This window comes from Pinus tabuliformis, chromosome 5_2 (genome assembly GCF_031772625.1).
Source record: "Pinus tabuliformis cultivar Carrire ecotype Pingquan chromosome 5_2, CPIR1, whole genome shotgun sequence".
NCBI classification, from domain to species: domain Eukaryota; kingdom Viridiplantae; phylum Streptophyta; class Pinopsida; order Pinales; family Pinaceae; genus Pinus; species Pinus tabuliformis.
In genome coordinates, this window is record NC_142306.1 from 69,198,989 (window position 1) to 69,221,250 (window position 22,262).

The following is a 22,262-nucleotide window of genomic DNA, read 5'->3' on the forward strand; positions in this document are numbered from 1 at the left end:
TTGATGGTTTCCTTCTCATGGATATCGATTATGGAGCACCAAAACCCTTAAACCAATATAAGCAAAAATGTATAATAAGACAAAATTGGAACACCGATGTCTTTATGAGTCCTAAGTATCAATATATTCGTGTTAAGCACATTACACCCACACAAAATTAGACATCATGACCAAAACTTTGTAAAAGCTTTCTTTCACCGCCTCCATTAAAATCACTTCTTAATAGGCCTACAGTAAAATCATTTCTTAATAGGATATCCTAAGCGTTGGTGTCATATCCTGAGAGTAAAGCACAATACAATTCATTCACTGTAGACATGATATACAGCACACAAATGTTAAAATACAAAACATAAAATCTGAAAAACAGAGGAGAAAACCCAATAAAGCTGGCAGATAGAGAAAGGAAACAAGGAAAGAGTAATAATTTTACTGGAATTTTATGAGATTAAAATTGCACAGTTAACAGGTACAGTAGGAGCACCTATAGAGAGGAAACAAGGAAAGAGTAATAATTTTACTGGAATTTTATGGGATTAAAATTGCACAGTTAACAAGGTACAGTAGGAGCACCTAGGGAGGGGCCCCTTATAGCCTAAAGTGGTGCTGATGAAATCATTGAAACAAAAATAGTAGAACCTCAACAATGTTTTGTGGATCTACTGCAAATTATGGGCATGCCTCATTGGCAGATCGAAATCGGGCAGCCTGGGCAGCTGCCGCCTGTTGAGAAACCAGAGATTCTATGAAGAGCGTCTTCACTCTCCAGGGTGCATATGGGAATCCCTCGCGGCTATATGCATTCACAAGTGCAGTAGAAGATTGTTTCAGAAGACTGCTGTACCCGTCACGCTCCTCCATTTTCATGGCGTCCAACACAGTGAGCTCAGAATGACCATACCCTTCCAAAGCTCCAGATCCCAACACCTTCGCCACCGTCGACACCACTGGAAGCATTCGCGGCCATGATTCTTTCCCTTCGCTCCAATACCTGTAAAGAACAAGTCCCCAAAAAAGGGGGGCGGGAAGCAACCCACAATGTGATTTTAGACCTAAAGGGCATAGCAGTAGATGATATAAAAATTATTTCAAGAATACTTACTGTGCTGTGCATTTTACTTTGCCCGCTGTTGCATTTTTAACCGTCTGATGATGCGTGGGCATATTGGTCGTTGAAGCCGGCGTAGTCCTCGTGTAGGCAAAGCCTGGCCCCATCATTGCATCTCTTGTGCCCCTCCATCTCCGACTCATACTCATGCTCTGTAACCGCCGCTTGGTTGTAGAAGGGTAACTACCTCCGTCAGGGGATTCGAACCCTGCACCTGCAAGAACAGATTTAGTATAACAGAAAACCCATACGAGTAACAATAAACCTCGAACAAGTCCAGGTCTGTAGACTGTTCTCTCCATTGCAGCAGGAGAGCTCCCACCGCCGTGTTCGTTTCTATTAATGCCTCCTTTCTCCTCCCGCAATGGCTTGAATGCGACGCATGTGTCAATAAATGGCTCTGTAAGGCAGGTACAGTTTTTATTTATTTGAGTTCCTTCCTACGGAATTCGTGCAGGACTAACCCAAACGGCACGCTTTCTCATCTTCCAGATACATGGGTTGGGAGTTGTTTTTAGTGCGATTTTTGGAAATTTTGGTGACGGAATCCATGGAAAAATTGAGGTTAAATTTTGATTTGTATTATTTAAAATGGTTTTTAACTGCATATTTGGTGCATATTTGGATTCAGCACCCTGAAAAAGCCCTAAAATGCTTTGATCGTGCAGAAATTAGCTATCAAACTTGCGATTTCAATAAATTGCTGCGAGATTTTAGAGAAATGTGAGAGATTTTAGAGAAATTTGACTCAAACTTCTCATATTAGGTAGCTAGTACAGTACCCAATGAAGTATACCAAATTGTATTTCAATAGCTAGTACAGTACCCAATGAAGTATACCAGATTGTATTTCAAGATTTGATCATGTGTTGGTGATACTGGCCCAGGGTAGGAATTTCAAATTTGATGGGTTTACAATTATAATGTAATCACATAATGTTTAACAATAAGGATTTTATTTGATAAACAAATCATCTCTGTCAAATAATTGGTCCGTCAAATTCGTTCACTACACAAAAAAGATATTGCTGCTATTGATACTTACCCATCAAATTCCATCTCTGCTACTTTCAAAATTATTTAGCCATCAAATTCCATCTCTGCTGTGGGGCACCACACAATAAAATATTGTTGTTGCCAAACCCAACTTTCAAAATTATTTAGCCATCAAATTCCATCTGCCACACAATAAAATATTGTTGTTGCCAAACCCAACTTTCAAGCTCTGAATACTGACAATTCCGAGAAAATTTATTGAGGGTTTATATAGTAAGTGGCTCCGCATATTCCAACATTACATAAAACTGGCTACAAATTTCTGTCATGTGAGGTTGGAGTTTGACGGTAAACAAGAATCTGGGGACGGCCACTCGAGAAAATTTATTGAGAATATAGGCCTATATATAAACATGTCTTTGCACGCTGCGCATATTCCAACGTTAAAAACATAAAACTGACTACAAACCTCTGTCATATGACCGTGGAATTTGACAATAAACAGAGAATTGGGGACGGCTACTCTGCCAATCCCAACTTTCAAATTCTGAGCTTTGACTGTTGTGAGAGAATACATTTGACTAGGTTACAATTTTGTTAAGGATGGTAAATTTTTTGCTGGAATTTGGGGAGAAATTTTTCAAAAAATTTAATGCATTCTGCACTGAAAAAACCTATGGGCATTCAGAATCCTGAAATTTGAAAGTTACCACCAAAATTCCAAATTATTTCTGCCAATTTTTTACAATCATACCCAAATTTCAATCATTTACGAAATTGTGTCCTTATTTGACTAAGGCTAAATACGTGTGAGCAGGCTGCGCATATTCAAACGCATAAACTGGTGCCCACAACAGAAGCGCAGTGTTCAGAAATGGACTATTTTGATGGAATTGTTTAATTGATGGAGTCTTTATGAAATGGTATTTTTTTTTGAATTAGTTGGTTTTATATCTTTTAATTTTGATGATGATTTTATTAATTTTAATTATATATATGTCCAAAGGTAAAACCACGAGAGTACTATTTCAGATACCTTTTGTTTTTACTTCTACTTTATATACTCTGTTTTTTTCATCAACCATATTCAAATATGAAAGCTTATTTGTTTGGTGAATGGAAAATTTGTAAATTCTAATTATTGAAAAAGTATAAGGTTTGTGTTTTGGATTTTGAAGGATGTGAAATTGATTTATATATTTAAAAAAAATGATTTAAATAAAATAAAACTGTTTTTATTAATAATTTTATTTATTTCTAAATTTTAATGAAGATTATTGGAAAGTTAAAAGTTAGATTGTTTTATATTATTATTCATATATATTCTATTTGTATATGGTTTGAGTGAGTATTAACATGTTCAAATCTTGAGAGGGGTGGGTATGTATGTCTCCATTGACTAATCACATATATATTTAATATTTTTATATAGTTTGAGTGGGCATTAAGATGTTCAAATCTAGAGAAAGATAGAGTATCTAGAGGTCTTTATAGACTTTAGTAGTCAAATCTGTGAAAAAGTGAGTATGTATGTCTCTATTGACTAATCACATATATAGTTTCTATTTATATATGAGTTGAGTGGGTATTAAAATGTTCAAATCTAGAAAGGGTTATAGTATGTATGCCTTTGTAGACTTTAGTAGTCAAATTTGTGCAGAAATGAGTATGTATGTGTCCATTGACTAATCACTATCTATAAATAAGTCCCTTCCATCCAAATGTTATAATTTTCTATGAACAATGTATAGTGATAATGTTGTTCATTATCAATTATAAATTACTAGATAATAAGAATAATATTGTATGAAATGTATTCTTTTGTTAAAAAAAAAATATATTGTTTTTTAGTGGATAATAAAAATCATATTGTATCATATCTTTTTTCTTTGTAAAAAAAGAATGTCGTTTTTTCTATTTTTGATAAAAAAAAAATTCATAAATCCTTTATCTTATAAACAAAATTTTTTTATATATCAATTTAATATCTTTCTTAAAATTGAATTATTATTACTCTTATAAAATGTAATAAAATTTATATAAAAACAATATGAAATCAATGTAATAATATGAGTAGCATCAACATATCGTGCTATTGTTATATTCTGCATTATACATAAGACAACTTAGACTATACGCAAATTAATATAGCTTGTAAGTATATCTTGGATAGTGTTATTTTCCATATTGGTTCATAATTTGATGATTATATTCTCACCAAGGTTTTACCGTCTAGTCAATCATTTAACTATTTTTTATGCATAAATCTAAAACTTTAAATCACCATGCGTTCAAATCCAATACATGCCTTCACGAAAATTAGTTACGTTGACTAACGGTTTAGTACCTTGTATAGTCTCACAATCATGAGGGAGGACTTTCTTGAAACACTACTCATTTTTGAAACACTATTTCACTGAGGAGGAATTCTCTGGATGGCCAAAAGTGGCCGGAATTTGGGTAAAAAAATTTCAAAAAATATTGTAGAGGCAGTGTTTGAATTATGTTTTTGATGATAGAAATGGACACCTAAAATTTTGAAGTTTAAGAACTATAACTTAGATTTACAAAAAACCTTGCCAGATTTTCTCTAAATATGACCGGAATTTCCATAACTTTCCGGGCAATTCCTCCGCCTAGTTCGACACTTTTATATATGAATGAGTAGTGGTCACGTGGCAAATGTTTTTGTTTTTGTGTTTTTTTTTAAATTTAAAAATTAATATTATATTCCTCCGGCTAGTTAGACTACGACACTTTTATATGTGAATGAGTAGTGGTCACCTGGCAAATGTTTTTGTTTTTGTGTTTTTTTTTTTTTTTAATTTAAAAATTAATATTATTTTAAAATAATATAAATTTTTTCGTTATTTATGAATTTATTAAATATTAAAAAATAAATAAAAGATAAATATTTATTTAATTTTTTTATATTTAAAAAATTATTTGAGTGGATTTAAGGGGAGCATGTGTTTCCTCCTAAGAGGTCACAAGTTCAAAACTAGAGGGCGGTAGAGTATGTATACCTTTGTAGACTTAGCAGTGAAATGGTTGCGCGGAGGTGGGTCTTTTGTCCCACAAACAAGGGGATCTCATACACCAATTTGGTGTGGGTCTCTTGTCCCACAAACAAAGGGGTCTCATACACTGAGGTAGGTCTCTTGTCCCACAAACAAAGGGTCTCATACACCAATTTGATGTGGGTCTCTTGTCTCACAAACAAGGGGTTCTCATACACCAATTTGGTGTCTGGCTTGGTCGTGACCTTAATTTATTAAACTATACCATCAAAATAACTTTTTTTTTTGGTAGGTAAGCACCCATGGGGGATTTGAACCAGTGACCTATCGCAAGGAGTGCCTTAACAATGCACCCATTCACCGTCAATCCAAAGCCCCGTGGGTCATCAAATTAACATTTTAAATAACATATATAATTTTATTTTTAGTTTTTTTAAATGAATATTATACACATAATATACGGGGTTATATAACATAAATGTTTAGCTTAATCATTTACAACAATATTCTATAATTTCAGGGGTAGCAAGAGGGTGAGGGGTTGTCTTTAATCTCGATGGACAACACGTAACTAAGTATTCTGATATGTTTTTGTATGATTAGTTTTGTTGTGCTAATAACAAATACTTATTTATAAACATGTGTTGCTTCTTGCTTTTTGTGTTGATGTTTCCTTAGTTGTTGGTGAGGTACAATTTCAAGATTCAATCTGTTGACTAAGTTTTTAGAGATTAGATTCTCTTGTGACCCACTATCAAAGAGTGTGTCAATCTTGGTGTGTTTAGATATGACCCTAACATGAAATAACTCAATTTGTCTCTTTTCATCTGGAGTAGTAGTAGTGTTACATATTTGTGAATTAGTGCTTACAATATCTTGTTTTCCTTTGATTCCCATGACAATGATTTTGTTTTCATCACCTGATTCAGAACCTAAATCTTCTTGAGTGATAGCAATGGTTTTCTGTTTCCCTTTATTGTTGAACTTATTTGGTCTCATTTCTGGATGGATTTTCCAGCAATTATCCTCATTATGTCCCTCTTTTGAACAATGTTTACAGATAACTTTCTCCCCTTCTTTCTTCACACTTGCATTCTTCTTCCCTTTCCATTTTCCTCCTTTTTCTTTCTCCTTACCCTTAGGTGGCTTTTTATCACTACTCTCTTCATAAGTATTCTTTCCTCTAGATTCAAGGTGCATGGCTTGCACACATACCTCATCTAAATTGTTTGGATTAAACATAAGGATAATATGTTTAAGATAGGAATGTAAACCCCCAATATACTCAACAATGTATTTTGGGAATTCAAATTCACTCCTAATAACAAAGCCCTTTTTCTAAACTTCTGTGTATAATATTGGACTGTTTGGCCTTTAAGCTGCCTAAAATTCTGCCAACTCATAATGGCGTTTTGCATATAGGCTAAAGGATAAAACTGTATTTTAATTGCAGAAACAAATTCAACCCAAGTAATGGATATCTTACCATGGATTCTCATTTCCTATTGAGTCTTTGCTTCCCACCAAACTAGTGTAGCTCCTTCGAGCCTCAGTGAAGCCAACTGGATCTCTATGTCATCTTCTTGAAGGTTTTGAATTCTACAGTATACCTCCAACTGTCGAATCTAATTGTCCAATTTTTCTGCATTCACTTCTCCATTGTACATGGGAAGTTCAAATTTTATGTCTAATTTCAGTAATGGAGATTTTCCTTTTGGGGTTTTGGAATGAGTATGGGCAGTTGCAGTGGTGGGAGTGGAAGATGATGCTGTGTGAGATGGTGAAGATGATAAGGAAGATGTGGAGGTGGCTTTCCACCATTCACTTTGGAATCATTCTTCTCATCTCTTTTGTCCTCTGAGCTTCCTTCTCCATGTGGAGGTTTAGAACTCTCTCCAACCATTCTAATCTCCTGTGTATAATCTTGGTCTGTTTGGCCTTTAAGCTGCCTAAAATTCTGCCAACTCATAATGGCTTTTTACATATATGCTAAAGGATAAAATTGTCTTTTAATTGCAGAAACAAATTCAACCCAAGTAATGGATATCTTACTGTGGATTCTCATTTCATCTTGAGTCTTTGATCCCACCAAACTAGTGCAACTCCTTCTAGCCTCAGTGAAGCCAATTGGATCTTTATGTCGTCTTCTTGAAGGTTTTGAATTCTGTAGTATACCTCCAACTGTCGAATCCAATTGTCCAACTTTTTTGCATTCACTTCTCCATTGTACATGGCAAGTTCGAATTTTATGTCCAATTTCAGTAACGAAGTTTTTTCTTTTGGGGTTTTGGAACGAGTATGGGTAATTGTAGTGGTGGTAGTGGAAGATGATGCTATGTGAGATGGTGAAGATGATGAGGAATATTATGAAGATGGTGGATATGGAGGTGGCTTTCCACCATTCCCTTTGGAATCCTTCTTCTCATCTTTTATGTCCTTTAAGCTTCCTTCTCCATGTGGAGGTTTAGAACTATCTCCAACCATTCTAGTGTTCCTCTCTTCAGAGAGGACTTTAACCATCTCAGTCAAAGTATAAAAAGATTTCTTAAATTCTTCCTCTTCTGAAGAGGGACCTTTAGGCTCTCTTTCTCCAGACATAATGGCTATGGATTCAGGCTCAGAAATTTGTACTGATTGTACCTCTTCAATCTCAGTTGAAGGCAAAACTTGAGGAGCTTCAAGTGCAGTTGGAATTGAAACTTTGGGTGTTGGAGATTGTGGCCTTGTGACTCTCCTTCTTTTCGGCATTACCTCAGGAGTTGCAACCAATACCTTCCCTTCTCCTCTCCACAACTTTAACCTTGTAATCATCACAATTTTGCAACCATTAAAATCCTAATTGCACAAACTCAAGTAGTCAAGCAATTCAACCTTGGGCTCTGATACCAACTTGATCTGTTTTTGTATGATTAGTTTTGTTGTGCTAATGACAAATACATATTTATAAACATGTGCTGCTTCTTTCTTTTTGTGCTGAGGTTTCCTTAGTTGTTGGTGCTTACAAACATGTAAATTTCCCTAAGTTAAACAAAACATTCATGATCAAAATAGCTTCAAAAATGAATAATGAATAACAAACATGTACATTGTAGCAAACCATCAAAGATACACATTAACACAATATTTTGATGAAGGAGTTCACCCCTCCTAGGCTACATCTCCTTGGTCCAGCTTCCATGGCTTGGGCCTCTGTATTAGCTCAATGTGGCAAAAATGATGTTTACAAAGATCTATGGCTCCTGATACTTGTACCAATGTGTTCATAAGGTCCAAATAAGCCAAAAACGCTTCTTTCTGATCTCAATTTGGTTGAAAATTGAGTAAGTTATGGTTCATTCAATTTTTCCTAGGAAACCCTGCTAAATCTGGAGAGACTCTAGTTAAGTCCACCAAAATTGGTAGTTTCCGCCTAATTTGGCATGCCTCCAAATCCGCCGCCAACTTAATCAATGGTTTAATTAAATTCTAAACGACATTAATTAAATTAAAACACGATTAGCGCGCTAAGCGCCTATACGCTGGCCCTTCGTCGCATACTTGAGGTCGCATGGGGTGGGGGTTGGCCCGCAGGGATGGCTCCCACCACCTCGCCGTTGGACTTTAACTGCGCATTTAAATAGATTTTTCATGGCCACCGTTTACAAATACATGCGATGGTTCAGTTGTAAGTATTGGTAATTGGGTAGGGAGGTTGTGGGTTCGATTCCCCCTCCCTTTGTCCCTCATATAATTTTGCCGTTGTATTGCCCATACAATATTGTTTGGACTTTGACGTTGACCATATCATAAAATTTAAATGTGCCATTTAAATATGCGGATTTGTGAATTCAAATTTAAATTAATTTAATATATTTAATCTATATATATATATATATATATATATATATAGTTAAAAACTATATAATATTTAAATAATTAAAAAAAAAATCAAATTCCACCTTAAGATTACTTAGGCAATTTCACCTTCACATAACCAAATTGGTGAATCCGGAGGTGACACTTGTCATAGCCCCATTGGGAGAAAACTGAAGAAGATTCCCCTTGTTGAATGGATTGTTCACTGGAATGCCAAGTCATCATGATGTCCTATTTTGCAAATTTTTTTTGCTGTTTAGGAAAACGAACAACAGGCCTTTTCTCCTTCACCCGGACTCCATTTCCGGTGAAATGAATTGCATTGCGATCGTCTTGACGAGACAAACACAATCATATAGTTTTCGAGCCAATCTGAGAACTCTGATTTTTGAGCTAAATATTGAGCACCTGATCTTATTCTTAGGGACTAGGTCAGAGATCCAACAATCAAGCTGAAATGTATGGCCTCTTGCTTGGTTTAATATTGGCCAAAGATCTGGAAGTCACCAAGATTGTAATAATGGGAACTCTCTCCTCACCATACAAAATTTATATAGAGGCTCATTACCCAAAGACAATCATCTTAGACTACTTGTCATAATTATGGGTGTAACTGATCATTTTCACCATAAGTCATTTTTTAATATCCTAATATCTCAAAATATTGAAGCTGATAAACAAGATTATAGTGTGTGTATTTTAAAAATGGGTAAGACCTACATAAATGAGTTGCTTGGATGACGAAACATCCCATGAAAATCCCCCCTTCTCCTATAGCCTATATGAAGTCTAAACAAGCACCTACGTTAACCCATATGAAAAACAAAAAACATTGTCAAAACTCCTAATTATATTTTCCCCTCTCCAAAGCATGGACGACAACTATAATACAGATGGTTTATGTGGATGGCAAATCTCTTGGGGTGGCATGGCTTGTCATGAGCATGCAAGCCTTACATGGGAATATTTCCCAATGGCTTTGTATGCCTTAGAACTGCGTTTGGACAACACTATATCCATTGATCAGATTTCGCACCGAGAGCATTTATGGGTTTAAGGTGGTGGGTTATTATGGAATATAATGGTGAAAGGGCCTACATTTTGTGTGGATTCTCAGGCTCTATGTTTAAATTCAAGGGTTGTGTCTTCAATATGCAATGATGCTTGATGTATTCTCCTTTGTGTTGGGAAGTGGCTTTCGATTTCGAAGGTGTCTTTTGTCATTAATTAGGATTTATTCAAGTCATATGCTTTGTGTTATGCATAATCGGTGATGAATGGAACTTACAGTGTTTTACAGGTGGTGAATTAAGTAGTTCGATTGATTTGGTGCGTGGTGAGTCTCTTTGTTGGATTTGGAAGCCATAATTCTCCTCAATCTCATTTGTGGCAGTGCAATTGACTCCTTTGGTTGGTCGTGGGTCACACTGTGGGCTCTAGAGGCCACAATTATCCTCAACTTTGTTCATGGTAGTGTAATAGGCTTCTCTAAACTGTTGATGGTCTCTATTTTGGCTCTAAAAGTCAACATTCTCTCCATTATTGTTTATGGCAGTGCATTTGGCTTCCTTTGTGGGTCACGTATCTCTCTATCACCTTTGAAAGTAATAATTCTCTTTAGTTCTTCCCATGGAAATGTGAATAGCTCCTCTAGTGCGTCACAGATCTCTTTGTTGGAACAGGAAGTTAAAATATTTTCAAACATGTCTGTGGTAGCACAATTGGTTCTTTGGTTCACCTTCATGGGAGTTTCCTCGGGCATCTTGTCTCTCCTTATGCTAGAAGGTATCCCTTAATATTTAAAGAGCAATTTCTCTCTTCTTCCTTTAATCTACAAAAGCTCTGCCCCTATATATGGAAACCTCCTTGGTACCTATTTCTTTGTCACCCGTATAGCCTAGACTTGACGATATTTGACTTCCATCTAGCTCCTCCCTGTGATATTGAGTTGTCTTTCTCAGACTCGTCTAACATTGGCCTTATATCCACTCATTGTAATCCTTGAATTGGTCCCTAGGCTACTCTGCAACCGGTCCCCTTTGAAAATAGGGCCCTTTTTCTTTGCACCTCTTCAATGTCATTTAGGAAAATAAATCTAATAGGTGCATGGGTAGTAGAGAATGTAAAGAATGTTCCCAACAATTTGACGCCCCGCATCTTGAACACATGGACCTAAATTGGAAAATTCATCAGCAGATGAAAACATTCATCTTTCCCATGGATGAAATTCAGTCTCTAAAAAAAAAAAGTTACTCGCTAAGATGATGAAATCGATGCACTGTGTAGGGAGCTGAATGATTTGTAGTTGTACATGACAACTAAAGAAAACCAAAGCTCCAACAATACAACACTCAGCTGACATTCTGACAATATTCAACTTGATCTAAATAGGACCCTGGAAGAAACTCTCCCTCCCTTCGTTATTGAATTTTTTTGTAAATGTGTTTTATTGCTAGATCAATTTTACAAAGTTCATGATGTCGATTGTCTATAGCAGTAGGTTTTTGGTTAGATATTTTTGAAACACTTATCAATCCCCCCTTAAAGGAACCGACGCATTAAAAACAATGTAATTATTTCCCATGTATTTTGTTGCGATCGAGCGCAGATTTAATCGAAAACCTACTCATTTGTGTTTAAGAAAAAATAACTATCCATATAATTTCCTCCATGGAGGGTTCCTAGGAGCTAGCTTTCATCCCCCTTGCCCCCCACCTTGATATGATGCCAACTCACACAAAAGGGGGTTGCAATGCCAACTATTCATTACATGCACTCCCATCACTTCATTGATCATGGCACGAAGTCGATACAAGGTTAAACACCATTTGAATATTGCAAGTTGCATAGGGAGGTATAGGAGGACTCAGTGGGAGAATTCTATTAGATTGGAGGAACTAGAGGAAAAAATTGATAGTATAGACCGCAAGTTTACCATTCTAGCCAGGAGATCAACCAACATCTCCTTCTCCTTGGATGAGGATAGTGAACATCCAACACATATGATTGGAGATTCTGTCAAATAGTTGTTATAGCTCATTGGTTTTTTGCTTGCAACACTAGTAGTGTTTTTTGTCTACTCGTGTTGATGTATGTCAAGGTATAGAGCAAACAACCTATTTTTATAAGTTTTTTATTTGCAAGATGCTCTAATTAATGAGGTCTTAGCAACCTCAAGACTTTGAACTTATGTTACTGATCTAGTTTCCCTTCGAGAAGACCAATAGCATACAAATTTTGGCCTATGTAATCCTCATTTGACGTAATGCAAAATGCCTAACTTGAAAAAAAAAACCAATATCCCTATAATTATTATAAAGTATAATCTCATATTTATATAAATTTTAAGCAAAAAATGGTATATTTTACTTCAAGTATTTATAATCTTTGAATCTCATCATACCCCTCTCTTAACCCAAAAATTTTGTAAAACACAAAATTTGTAAACTAAAAAATATATAAATTTTAAAGAAGAAATATTGTATTCTACATAAAGTGTTTATTTACATTTTTATTTCTCCGCCTTGTCAAATAAAAGTTTTAACTAATATCGCTCTATTAATTCTATGTAAAATCTTAAACCACCAAGCTTGTAAATTAAATGTAATGCCCACTCCTTTATCTTATTATGCTATGCTAGGTTGTTAATCTACTTGTCGTGATATTTCTTGATGTGATGAATCCCTATTGGTGTTATTAGTATATGTACAAGGTATGTGTATACTAGTTATATATCCATATCTCCCACGAATACGCTAGTATTCTATGGCCTGTTATGCTAAATGCTTGATTAATGGTTAAATTTGATTATCGATTAAGATGTGGCCAACCTTGCTTGATTAATGATTAAGATATGGTCAACCTTAAGCTTGATTAATGATTAAGTTTATGATTAGCCTTAAGCTTGATTAATGGTTAAGTTTAATTAGTGGTTAATTAAATGATTAACCCTTCATCTTTTAATAATTGACTAATGATTTCTATTTTATTTTGATTAATTTAATATTTAAATTAATTAGGATTCTTATGAGTCCATTGATTTGATAGACCTTTGAAAGTTTAAATTATTTTATATTGCATTGATAAGAGGTGGGTGAATCACTTGACCATCCAAGGTATTAATTAGGGGCAGTGGGGAAGTGGAAGAGATAAGGTAGAGGTGGCTAAAGAGTCTAAAATGAGAGTTAGGTGGCATTAATGCAAGGGGGAGGAGACTTTGGAAATCCACGGTGAGATAAACGGGAAGGAGAGACTTTTGGAGGGGAACATTTTTTTTTCATTGGAGGTTTTTGGTTGCAAATCATTTGGTCACGGGAAGTAGAGGAGAAGAGGGGGAAAGGAAGGTCGAGAGAAGGTGGGAGGAAGTTTTACAAAATGAAGTGGATTTTGAGTGGGACACTAGGAGGTGTTGGCACTGAGAACTTAGATACACTATGGGTATGGTATGGACTTGGACTCGAAGGGCTAGAGAACTTGTGGAGGTTCCTTGGGCTAGGAAACCCAATTAGCTATTACTAGTTGACAAGGTGGCATATTGAATCGAGTGGTCCCGAGAGGAGCACCACAACCGAGCCATTGTAACTAGGTATTTCTCTTGTTATTTGTTATTTATCAAAATTATATGAATTTCTCATGGATCACATTGTGTTCATTTAAAACATGTTATTAAATATATAGTGGTAATGTTGTGAAATGAATAGAAAAACATTAATTATGTAGTTATAAAAAACAATTTTTTAATACTAAGTAATTTTTTTTTTTTTTCAAACCCAAAAAGTGGGCCTCACACATGGTATCAATGCCTAGTTTAGATCTCGAGAACTATTGCTATGGGGACACCATGCTTCTTTTATGCCCTCTAATTTCTTATATTTTTTATTCTTGTTTCCATTTAATAATTTAATTTAATTTCTTTTTTCTTCATATTTATAAAAAGAATATTGTGATTAGACATGTGGACTATGGGCCCACCATGTTTCAACTATGCACTATAATTTCTTATATTTGTAATTCTTATTTCCATTTAATAATTTAATTTAATTTATTTTTTTCTTCTTTTTTCATAAAAAGAATATTGTGATGATTAAATTAACATTAATTAACAAGACTGATGATTAAAAAAATAAATTAACATATAAAATGAATTAGCATTATAAAATTTATAATAATTTAGTATAATAATCATTAAATTTAAGTAAATAACATTAAGGTTAATATTTTAATTAAATAAATTAATTAAGGTTGTTAGAGAGGGTAGAATTTGATGTTAGGAAGACGTCTAAGGGTGACTAGTAGTGCATCATAGTGTTTGCCTAGCTAGTGATGGGAGAGGATATACTAGATAGATGAGGATCTACTAACTATTAGTAATGCTTGTTTACAAGCATAGTTAAAATAAAAACTTACAAGTACCCTTATGTATGCATCCGTTAGTTAAATATGGGTTGTGAATGCCCTGAGTTGCAATAATATACCTTGTACGTGATGCAGAATTCAACAATTCAAAATGGTAAGAACACGGGGAAATTGGTGTCAAGGAGGGTTGTCGTAGGGACCACTTCCACTAGATTCACCATTACCATCACTAGAGTTAACTCTCATCTTAGGTCCCTTGGATGAAATTAATGAGACTTGAATAGGGTGCTAAGTAGTTGAGGTGGAAGTAGAGAACCCTCCATCAAGGGTAGGAAACCATGAGGGGAAGAGACTCTAAATGAGGAGCTTTGACTAAAGATATCACTAGGGAGCTCTAGAAGATTAAGCTCTCATAGTTTGTTGAAGGTCATGCCAGTGAGCGTGCAAAAGCTTGGATAAAAGGAATGTCTCATACTAAGGGATTACCTTCCAGTTTGAAGGCTAAGATAGTGATATGTCAACTTAGAAACAATGCCTTGAATTGGTGGGGTAAGTTGGAGCGAAACTATACCTCATTCCTAACATTTTCACCAAGGATTTATTTGAGTAAAGGTTTAGGAAAAAGTACTTGCCAACATATTATGAAGAACAATAGGTAGGAGCCTTCAATGCTTTGGTTTGGGGAAATTAAAGAGTAGAAGAATATCATATCAGGTTCATGGATTTGGTCAAGTATCTATACTACATGGACATTGATCAACATAAGGTATATTGTTTATTTTATGGATTGAACCCTAAGATTGGGGCAATGGTACAGATGTGGAAACCATCCTCAGTTACAGAAGCTGTTGAAAACACTCACTAAGTAGAAGAGCATTTGGACTTAAAAGGAGAACAAGAGCCATTTTTCCACAATAGCCAAGATTTGTGGGGAAGGACCCTTGTAACTTCCCTAGGGGAGGAATTCCTAAACCACCACCATATAGGAAAATGATTGTACCTAGAAAAGCAGTAGCAAGGATTTCAATGGCTGTCAGTGCAGCTTTGCCAAAAATTTAAAGAAATCGTGCAAGTCTAGGATATGAGAGTGGAGCTACAAGCAAAAGTGGAGGTTCCAGGGGAAGGAGCTCATTCCATAGGGATCCATAGCACTCTATTCAAAATCTACCTCATATAGTTTGTTGGGGATGTGGAGAACCTCATTACCAGCGTGAATGCCTTGAGTCACAACTTGGTACCACCTGTATAGAAGGAACGATACCATTGAGAAAAACAAGCAACCACCATCAAATTTATGTGGTGGTATATAACCACCAAGTTGAACATCAATCCACAATGGTGGAAATGTCATGTATGATCAATCATGTAAAAGGTAAAAGTATGTTTTATTATAGTGTTACAAATAGTTTCATTTCACCAATTTCATTAGAAAAATGTAGGTTGGAATCATGTGAGAATGATGACTTTAAAATAGTCAAGATGGTTTCTGGGGTATAACAAGTGGTAATACATAGTGTTGAACAATGTTTAGTCAAACTTGAGGTGTGTACAACTAAGTTGAAGGCATTCATAATTGCACTATGGATGTATGATGTAATCATCGAAATGGACTAGCTAGAAGCTCATCGAGTTTTGGTAGACTGTTTAAAAAAGAAAGTGATATGTTTAGATGATGAAGGTAGAGTAATTGATATTTGTGGTATCAAGAGGGGAGTTTGCATATGATTCATTAACAATGAAGGTAAAATGTTGCCTCAAACAAGGTTGTAAATTGTGTGTTGTAGAGGCCATAAGTGACAGGAAGGGACCATCCCTCGATCAACACCCAATTTTGTCGAAATTTGAGATTGTCCTCCCCAAGGAGTTTCTAGGGTTACCTCCTAAGAGGATGATTTATTTCACATTCAAATTAAAACTTGGTTTGTATCCAATATCCAAGACACGCTACAGGATGACGAAGAACTTTGCAAGTTGTAGATGCAATTAAAGGAGTTGTTAGATTCGGGACTTATTAGATTCAAAATTTCACCTTACAATGTGTCAATGCTTATTGTCAAGAAGAAATATGGTTCCTTAAGATTGTTCATAGATAAAATGGACATGAATCATGCCACAATAAAGGATAGGTACCCAATACTCAGAATAGATGATCCCTTTGATCAAATGAAGGGAGTAATGGTTTTGATGAAAATCGATTTTTGATTTGAATATCACCAGCTAAGGATTAAAGAAGGTGACATCCCAAAAACCTCCTTTTGAACTCAATTTGGTTTAACCAATGCGTTAGCAGTTTCGTTTGGTTTAACCAATGCGCTAGCAGTGTTCATGAGGCTCATGAATGACATGTTCCAAAGGTATTTGGTGTAGAAATTTTGAATAATTTAACACATATTCACAGAGATTATCCTGATCATATAATTATAAGCGGAACATGTATAATACATAATCTCCTCTACGTTGATCATCAATTTACAGAAGAATAAACATTCACAGGCGCACATAGAAGCATCAATCAAACTCATAAACACAGTATGTATCCCGGGGAAAGCATCTCGCTAAAAAACCCCACACTATCTGTATATTATATTGATTGAATCATGTAACAATACAAAGCATAATACTTCTCACAAGTATCTCCACCTGTTACACACAATACAGCTCAGATTTGATCTCCAAATCTCCCCCACTGCTTGCCTGCCTCCACTGCTCAATACCTGCTCAAGAACTGATGAGAATTACTTCCCAAACTCGATTTTCACCTGCAAAATAGTCACTCACTCTTTGTGGACGTGAGAAAAGGCTAAAATGCGGGCCAAATACGTGAGCAAACTCATTGGCATACTCAATCCTTTGATTGTGCAAGATTTGGTGCACAACTATAGTCACAACTGATAGCAATCTGATTCTCTACCACCTGTCCCTGTTGAACTGAACATGCACTGACATGCAACTGAGTTAACTGATGTATTCTTTAGTTGTATTATGAGTTAATAATTAGTTTAACAACTCATCATTAGTCTATCTGCAGTTAGACTAACTACAACCAGTTTAACTAAGTTAAACTGAACACAACTCCATCAACTGTACCTCCAGTCCACTAAACTCAACTCACTTGAGTTCTAACTGAAGTCATGCATGCAACAACTCAACTGACTCATAAGAAAAACGAATTTCCTTCTGACAGCTGCATGTGCCACTTCCGTAGCTCAAACTGAAGTGCTCCAAGAGAATAAGATTAAGTTTATAGTCCAAATATTATTGTGAGATAATAATATTTGACTTTTCTATTTTTGACAGCCAGTCTAAAAATAGACTTGATCACTCACACTGTGATCACTCACACTTTCATCAAAAATAGAAGTCCATCTATTTTCCCAACTTGATCAATCATCCATAAACATAGACATGATCCATATGTCTAAAAATAGACATAGTCTAAAAATAGACTTGCGCCAAAAATAGCCTGCGGGCCCACTTAGTGAAGGCGACTCTTTTCACTAAGCTCCATCATCTTGTTGCAATCTCAACACTCCCTCTCGACAAGATATGGATTATCAGCAACCCCTATCCTGCCTCGGTGGTACTCGAATTTGCTCCTGGTGAGAGCCTTCGTCAGAATATCAGCATCCTGATCCTCCGTTGGAATGTACGAAAGTAACATGATCCTCCGCTGCACACAATCTCTGATATGATGGTACCTGATGTCAATATGTTTAGATCTATCATGAAATACAGGATTAGCCGAGAGTTTAATGCAACTCTGGTTATCACAGTAAATCACAGTAGGATCCAAATGAGAACCGAACAAACCAACCAGGATCTTCCTCATCCATATAGCCTCGCATGCAGCCAAACTTGCTGCCATATACTCGGCCTCCGTTGAACTGAGTGCCACGGATCTCTGCTTCCTGCTGTACCAAGAAACTGCTGTCGATCCGATACTGAAGACCCCTCCTGATGTGCTCTTTCTGTATGTTGGGCTCCCTGCCCAATCTGCATCCGTGAAGCCACATAGCTTCACCTCATCCTCCTGTCTGTACCACAAACCATATCCCGATGTGCCTCTCAAGTAGCGCAATACATGCTTGCCCGCCTTCCAGAAGAGCTTGGTAGGCTTAACCATAGCTTGTGAAAGCTGGTTAACTGCATAACATATATCAGGTCGTGTATTGACCAAATACATCAGCGACCCCACCAAATGTCGATAAACAGTGGCATCCACTTCTTCTCCCGAAGTGGCATCCTCCTTCCTCCAACCTCCAGGAAGAGGAGTATCAACAGGCTTGCAGCCATGCATGTTGAACTTCTCCAGTATCTCCCGAGCATACTTGCCCTGAGAAACAAACAGTCCACCACTGCGCTGCCATATTTCTAATCCTAGGAAATAGTGAAGGAGGCCCAAATCCTTCATCTCAAACTCTGTAGCAAGATCCTTCTTGCATGACAGTATCAACAGCTCATCACCCGTTAGAATCAAATCATCAACATACAGTACAATGATAAGCAACTTACCCTCCACCACAATCTGGTATAGGTTCGGATCCGCCTCGCTCTTGGAGAATCCAAGTCCTGTGAAATAGCTGTCTATCCGTGTGTACCAAGCACGTGGTGCTTGCTTCAACCCATACAGCGCTCTCTTGAGCTTGCACACATGCGACTCGCTGCTGAAGACTTCAAAGCCTTCGGGTTGCTCAATGTACACCTCCTCCTCAATGACTCCGTTGAGGAACGCAGTCTTCACATCCATCTGATGAATGTGCCATCCCATCTGCGCTGAGAGAGCAAGAATCGTCCGTATGGAAGAATACCTTGCGACAGGTGCAAAGGTCTCCTCATAATCGATCCCCTCAATCTGTGAAAAGCCTCGGGCAACAAATCTTGCCTTGTACTTCTCCACACTCCCGTCAGCTGCCTGCTTAACTTTGTAGATCCATCTCGAACCCACCACTGATTTCCCTTCCGGTCTAGGAATAATCTCCCATGCACTGTTTCTGACAATAGAATCATACTCTTCCACCATGGCGTCTACCCATGCGGGATCCTCCACAGCTTCCTCGAAAGAGGATGGCTCAGTCACAACACACTTGCTCATAAGAGCCATGTATCCAGTGTACCGATCAGGTGACTGTCTCTGCCTGCGTTGGGCTGTAGGTGGTCCTACAACTTTCTCTGCATCTTGAGCCAGTCGCTCAGCTTCTGTCAAGCGCTTTCGCCCTCTGATGGTTGGCGCTGCATGAGTGGTCTCTTCCACTCCATGAACCTCGTCCTGTGGCTGATCCACGTCCTGAAGCTCATCCTTAGGAACTAATAGCTCCTCATCTGCATGCAAGTGTAGCTCCCTCTCAAGCGAACACTTCATGGCTTTCTCCTCCTGAAATTTTATATCCCGTCGCACAACAGTTTTACCACTGTCTGGCAAATACACACGATAGTTGTGGGGCGTATCAGTGTACCCCACAAATATCCCAACCTCTGCAGTCGGTTCCAACTTCTTTCTGGCATCCTTCGTCACATGCATGTAAACGTTAGCACCAAAAATCCTCAAATGAGAAAGATCAGGCTTCTTACCAGAATAAGCCTCCTCGGGTGTACTCATGCCAAGTATCCTATGAGGACAACGGTTCTGCACATAAACTGCTGTATTGCATGCTTCCGCCCACAAGTGAAGGGGTAGGCCCTGATCATGCAACATTGCCCGTGCAGCACCCACAATCGTTCTGTTCTTCCGCTCAGCTACCCCGTTCTGCTGTGGGTTATGGGGAGCTATGAGCTCTCTATGAATCCCTTCTGCCTTGCAGAAATCCTTGAACTCGTCCGAGATGTATTCACCACCATTATCGCTCCTAAGAGCCTTCACCTTCTTCCCCGACTCCTTCTCGACCAGTGCTTTGAATTCACAGAACTTTGAATATGTCTCGCTCTTCTTCTGCATGAAGAAGATCCAGCACTTACGAGAGAAATCATCAACAAAAATCACATAATACCTGTGTTTTGCTGTCGAAGCAACTGAGAAAGGTCCACACACGTCTGTGTGAATTCTCTCAAGGATCGTCGTGGCGCGACTATCCTTCTCGTGAAAGGTGGCTTTCACAAACTTCCCCAAAGTACACCCCTTGCATTGATCTGACTGCGCAAGTGTGCCTTTAGGAAGCCCTGTAGTGATCTGCTGCAGTATCTTCAAGGCTCCATGGTGAAGGTGACCCAATCTCCTGTGCCACAACTCGCCATCATCCCAGCTCACCAATCCTTCTGCCTTGCCTGCCATTGCTGCGCATCCATCTACATGCAACTGATAAAGGTTCCTCACTCGAACCCCTATCTTCCGGGTCTCACCAGTTGTCTTGCTGCGCAGGAAGGCCTTTCCCTCGCTGAAAACAACATCATACCCCTTGTCTTCTAACATCGCCACTGAGATGAGATTCTTATTCAATCCTGGAACATGCATGACTTCCTTCAATACAAAGGGTTTACCAGACTCCCTCTCAAAGGAAATGGTACCGATACCGGTCGCACTGTATCTACCATCATCGCCCATCTCGATGTGCACTCCAAGATCTTTGTCCTCCAGATCAGAGAACAAATCTCTATCTCCCGTCATGTGAAAAGACGCACCACTGTCCAGAAACCACACTGATCCCATCACACTTGAAACCAAGCATGCGATCAATGAAAAATCAAGCTCAAACTGAGAAGCTAAAGCCTCTCCCCTGCAGATCCAGCAGCTTGCTTGTTCTTCTTCTTCTGCGGACAATTTGTGGCATAGTGTCCATGCTGGTGACAGTGAAAACACTTCACCTTGGACATATCCTGCTTCTTGCCTTTCGCACCAGACTGAGAAGCTTTCTTGCTCTTCCCTTTCTTTGCTTTGGCAGCCAAAGCACAATTCTCTTCATCAGCTCCCTTTGACGAAGATCCGTCCCTGGTACTCCGCCTGATCTCCTCTTGCACAAGATCTGACCATAGTCTTTCCCATCCTGGCAACTTCTCCCGACCATTGACAGAGTCCTGATAGGAATGCCAACTCTTCGGAAGACCAAGGAGAGCCAAGCTCACCAAGTCCTCATCATCGACAGTAACCCCCACACTTCCCAGCTCATCTCGACACTGAGTGAACTTCGTGAGATACTTGGGAATACTGTCTCCCTTCTCGCATTTGATGTTTCTGAGTTTATCTTTGAGCGCCAGCTTCCTCTGATCGCTCTTGCTTTGGAATAATTCTGTTAATGATTTCCACATCAAATATGGAGTAGCCTTTCCATGGAGGCTGGACACAATGTGATCCTTCACGCCCTCCAACAGAATTCTTCGACATTTTGCGATCTTCTTTTGCCAAGCATCAGCTTGAGTAGCATCAGTAGGCTTTGGGATATCCGTATCTATGAATTCCTTCAGCCCATTATCATCCAATACTGCCTCCATCCTGTCCTTCCATGCAATATAGTTTGAGCTGCCCTCAAGAGCATACTCCAATCGCAATCCGTTGAAAGACATTGCTGCGTTGTCACCAAGAAAACACTGCTGCAAATTCGAATTCCACCAGCAACCAACTCAACTGCTTCCGATCAACCCTCGCTTGATATCCTGTAAAAATCTCTTCTACAAATCAAGCTGCTCTGATACCATGTAGAAATTTTTTCTACAAATCATCTAGCTCTGATACCATGTAGAAACTTTTTTTACAATTATCTAGCTCTGATACCATGTAGAAATTTTGAATAATTTAACACATATTCACAGAGATTATCCTGATCATACAATTATAAGCGGAACATGTATAATACATAATCTCCTCTACGTTGATCATCAATTTACAGAAGCATAAACATTCACAGGCGCACATAGAAGCATCAATCAAACTCATAAACACAGTATGTATCCCGGGGAAAGCATCTCGCTAAAAAACCCCACACTATATGTATATTATATTG

At 37.7% G+C, this 22,262-nt stretch overlaps 1 protein-coding gene across 1 annotated transcript; it reads right to left on the minus strand.

Annotated features, from left to right (window-relative positions):
• Positions 1-500: 500 nt before the first annotated feature.
• LOC149157585 (uncharacterized) lies at positions 501-1,586 on the minus strand. The gene is made up of 2 exons (XM_089437645.1): positions 1,103-1,586; positions 501-991 (listed from the first exon to the last, which is right to left on the minus strand). Exons 1-2 carry the CDS (start codon positions 1,408-1,410, stop codon positions 670-672), a joined length of 630 nt encoding a protein of 209 aa, XP_089293771.1. The 5' UTR covers positions 1,411-1,586; the 3' UTR covers positions 501-669.
• Positions 1,587-22,262: the final 20,676 nt, after the last annotated feature.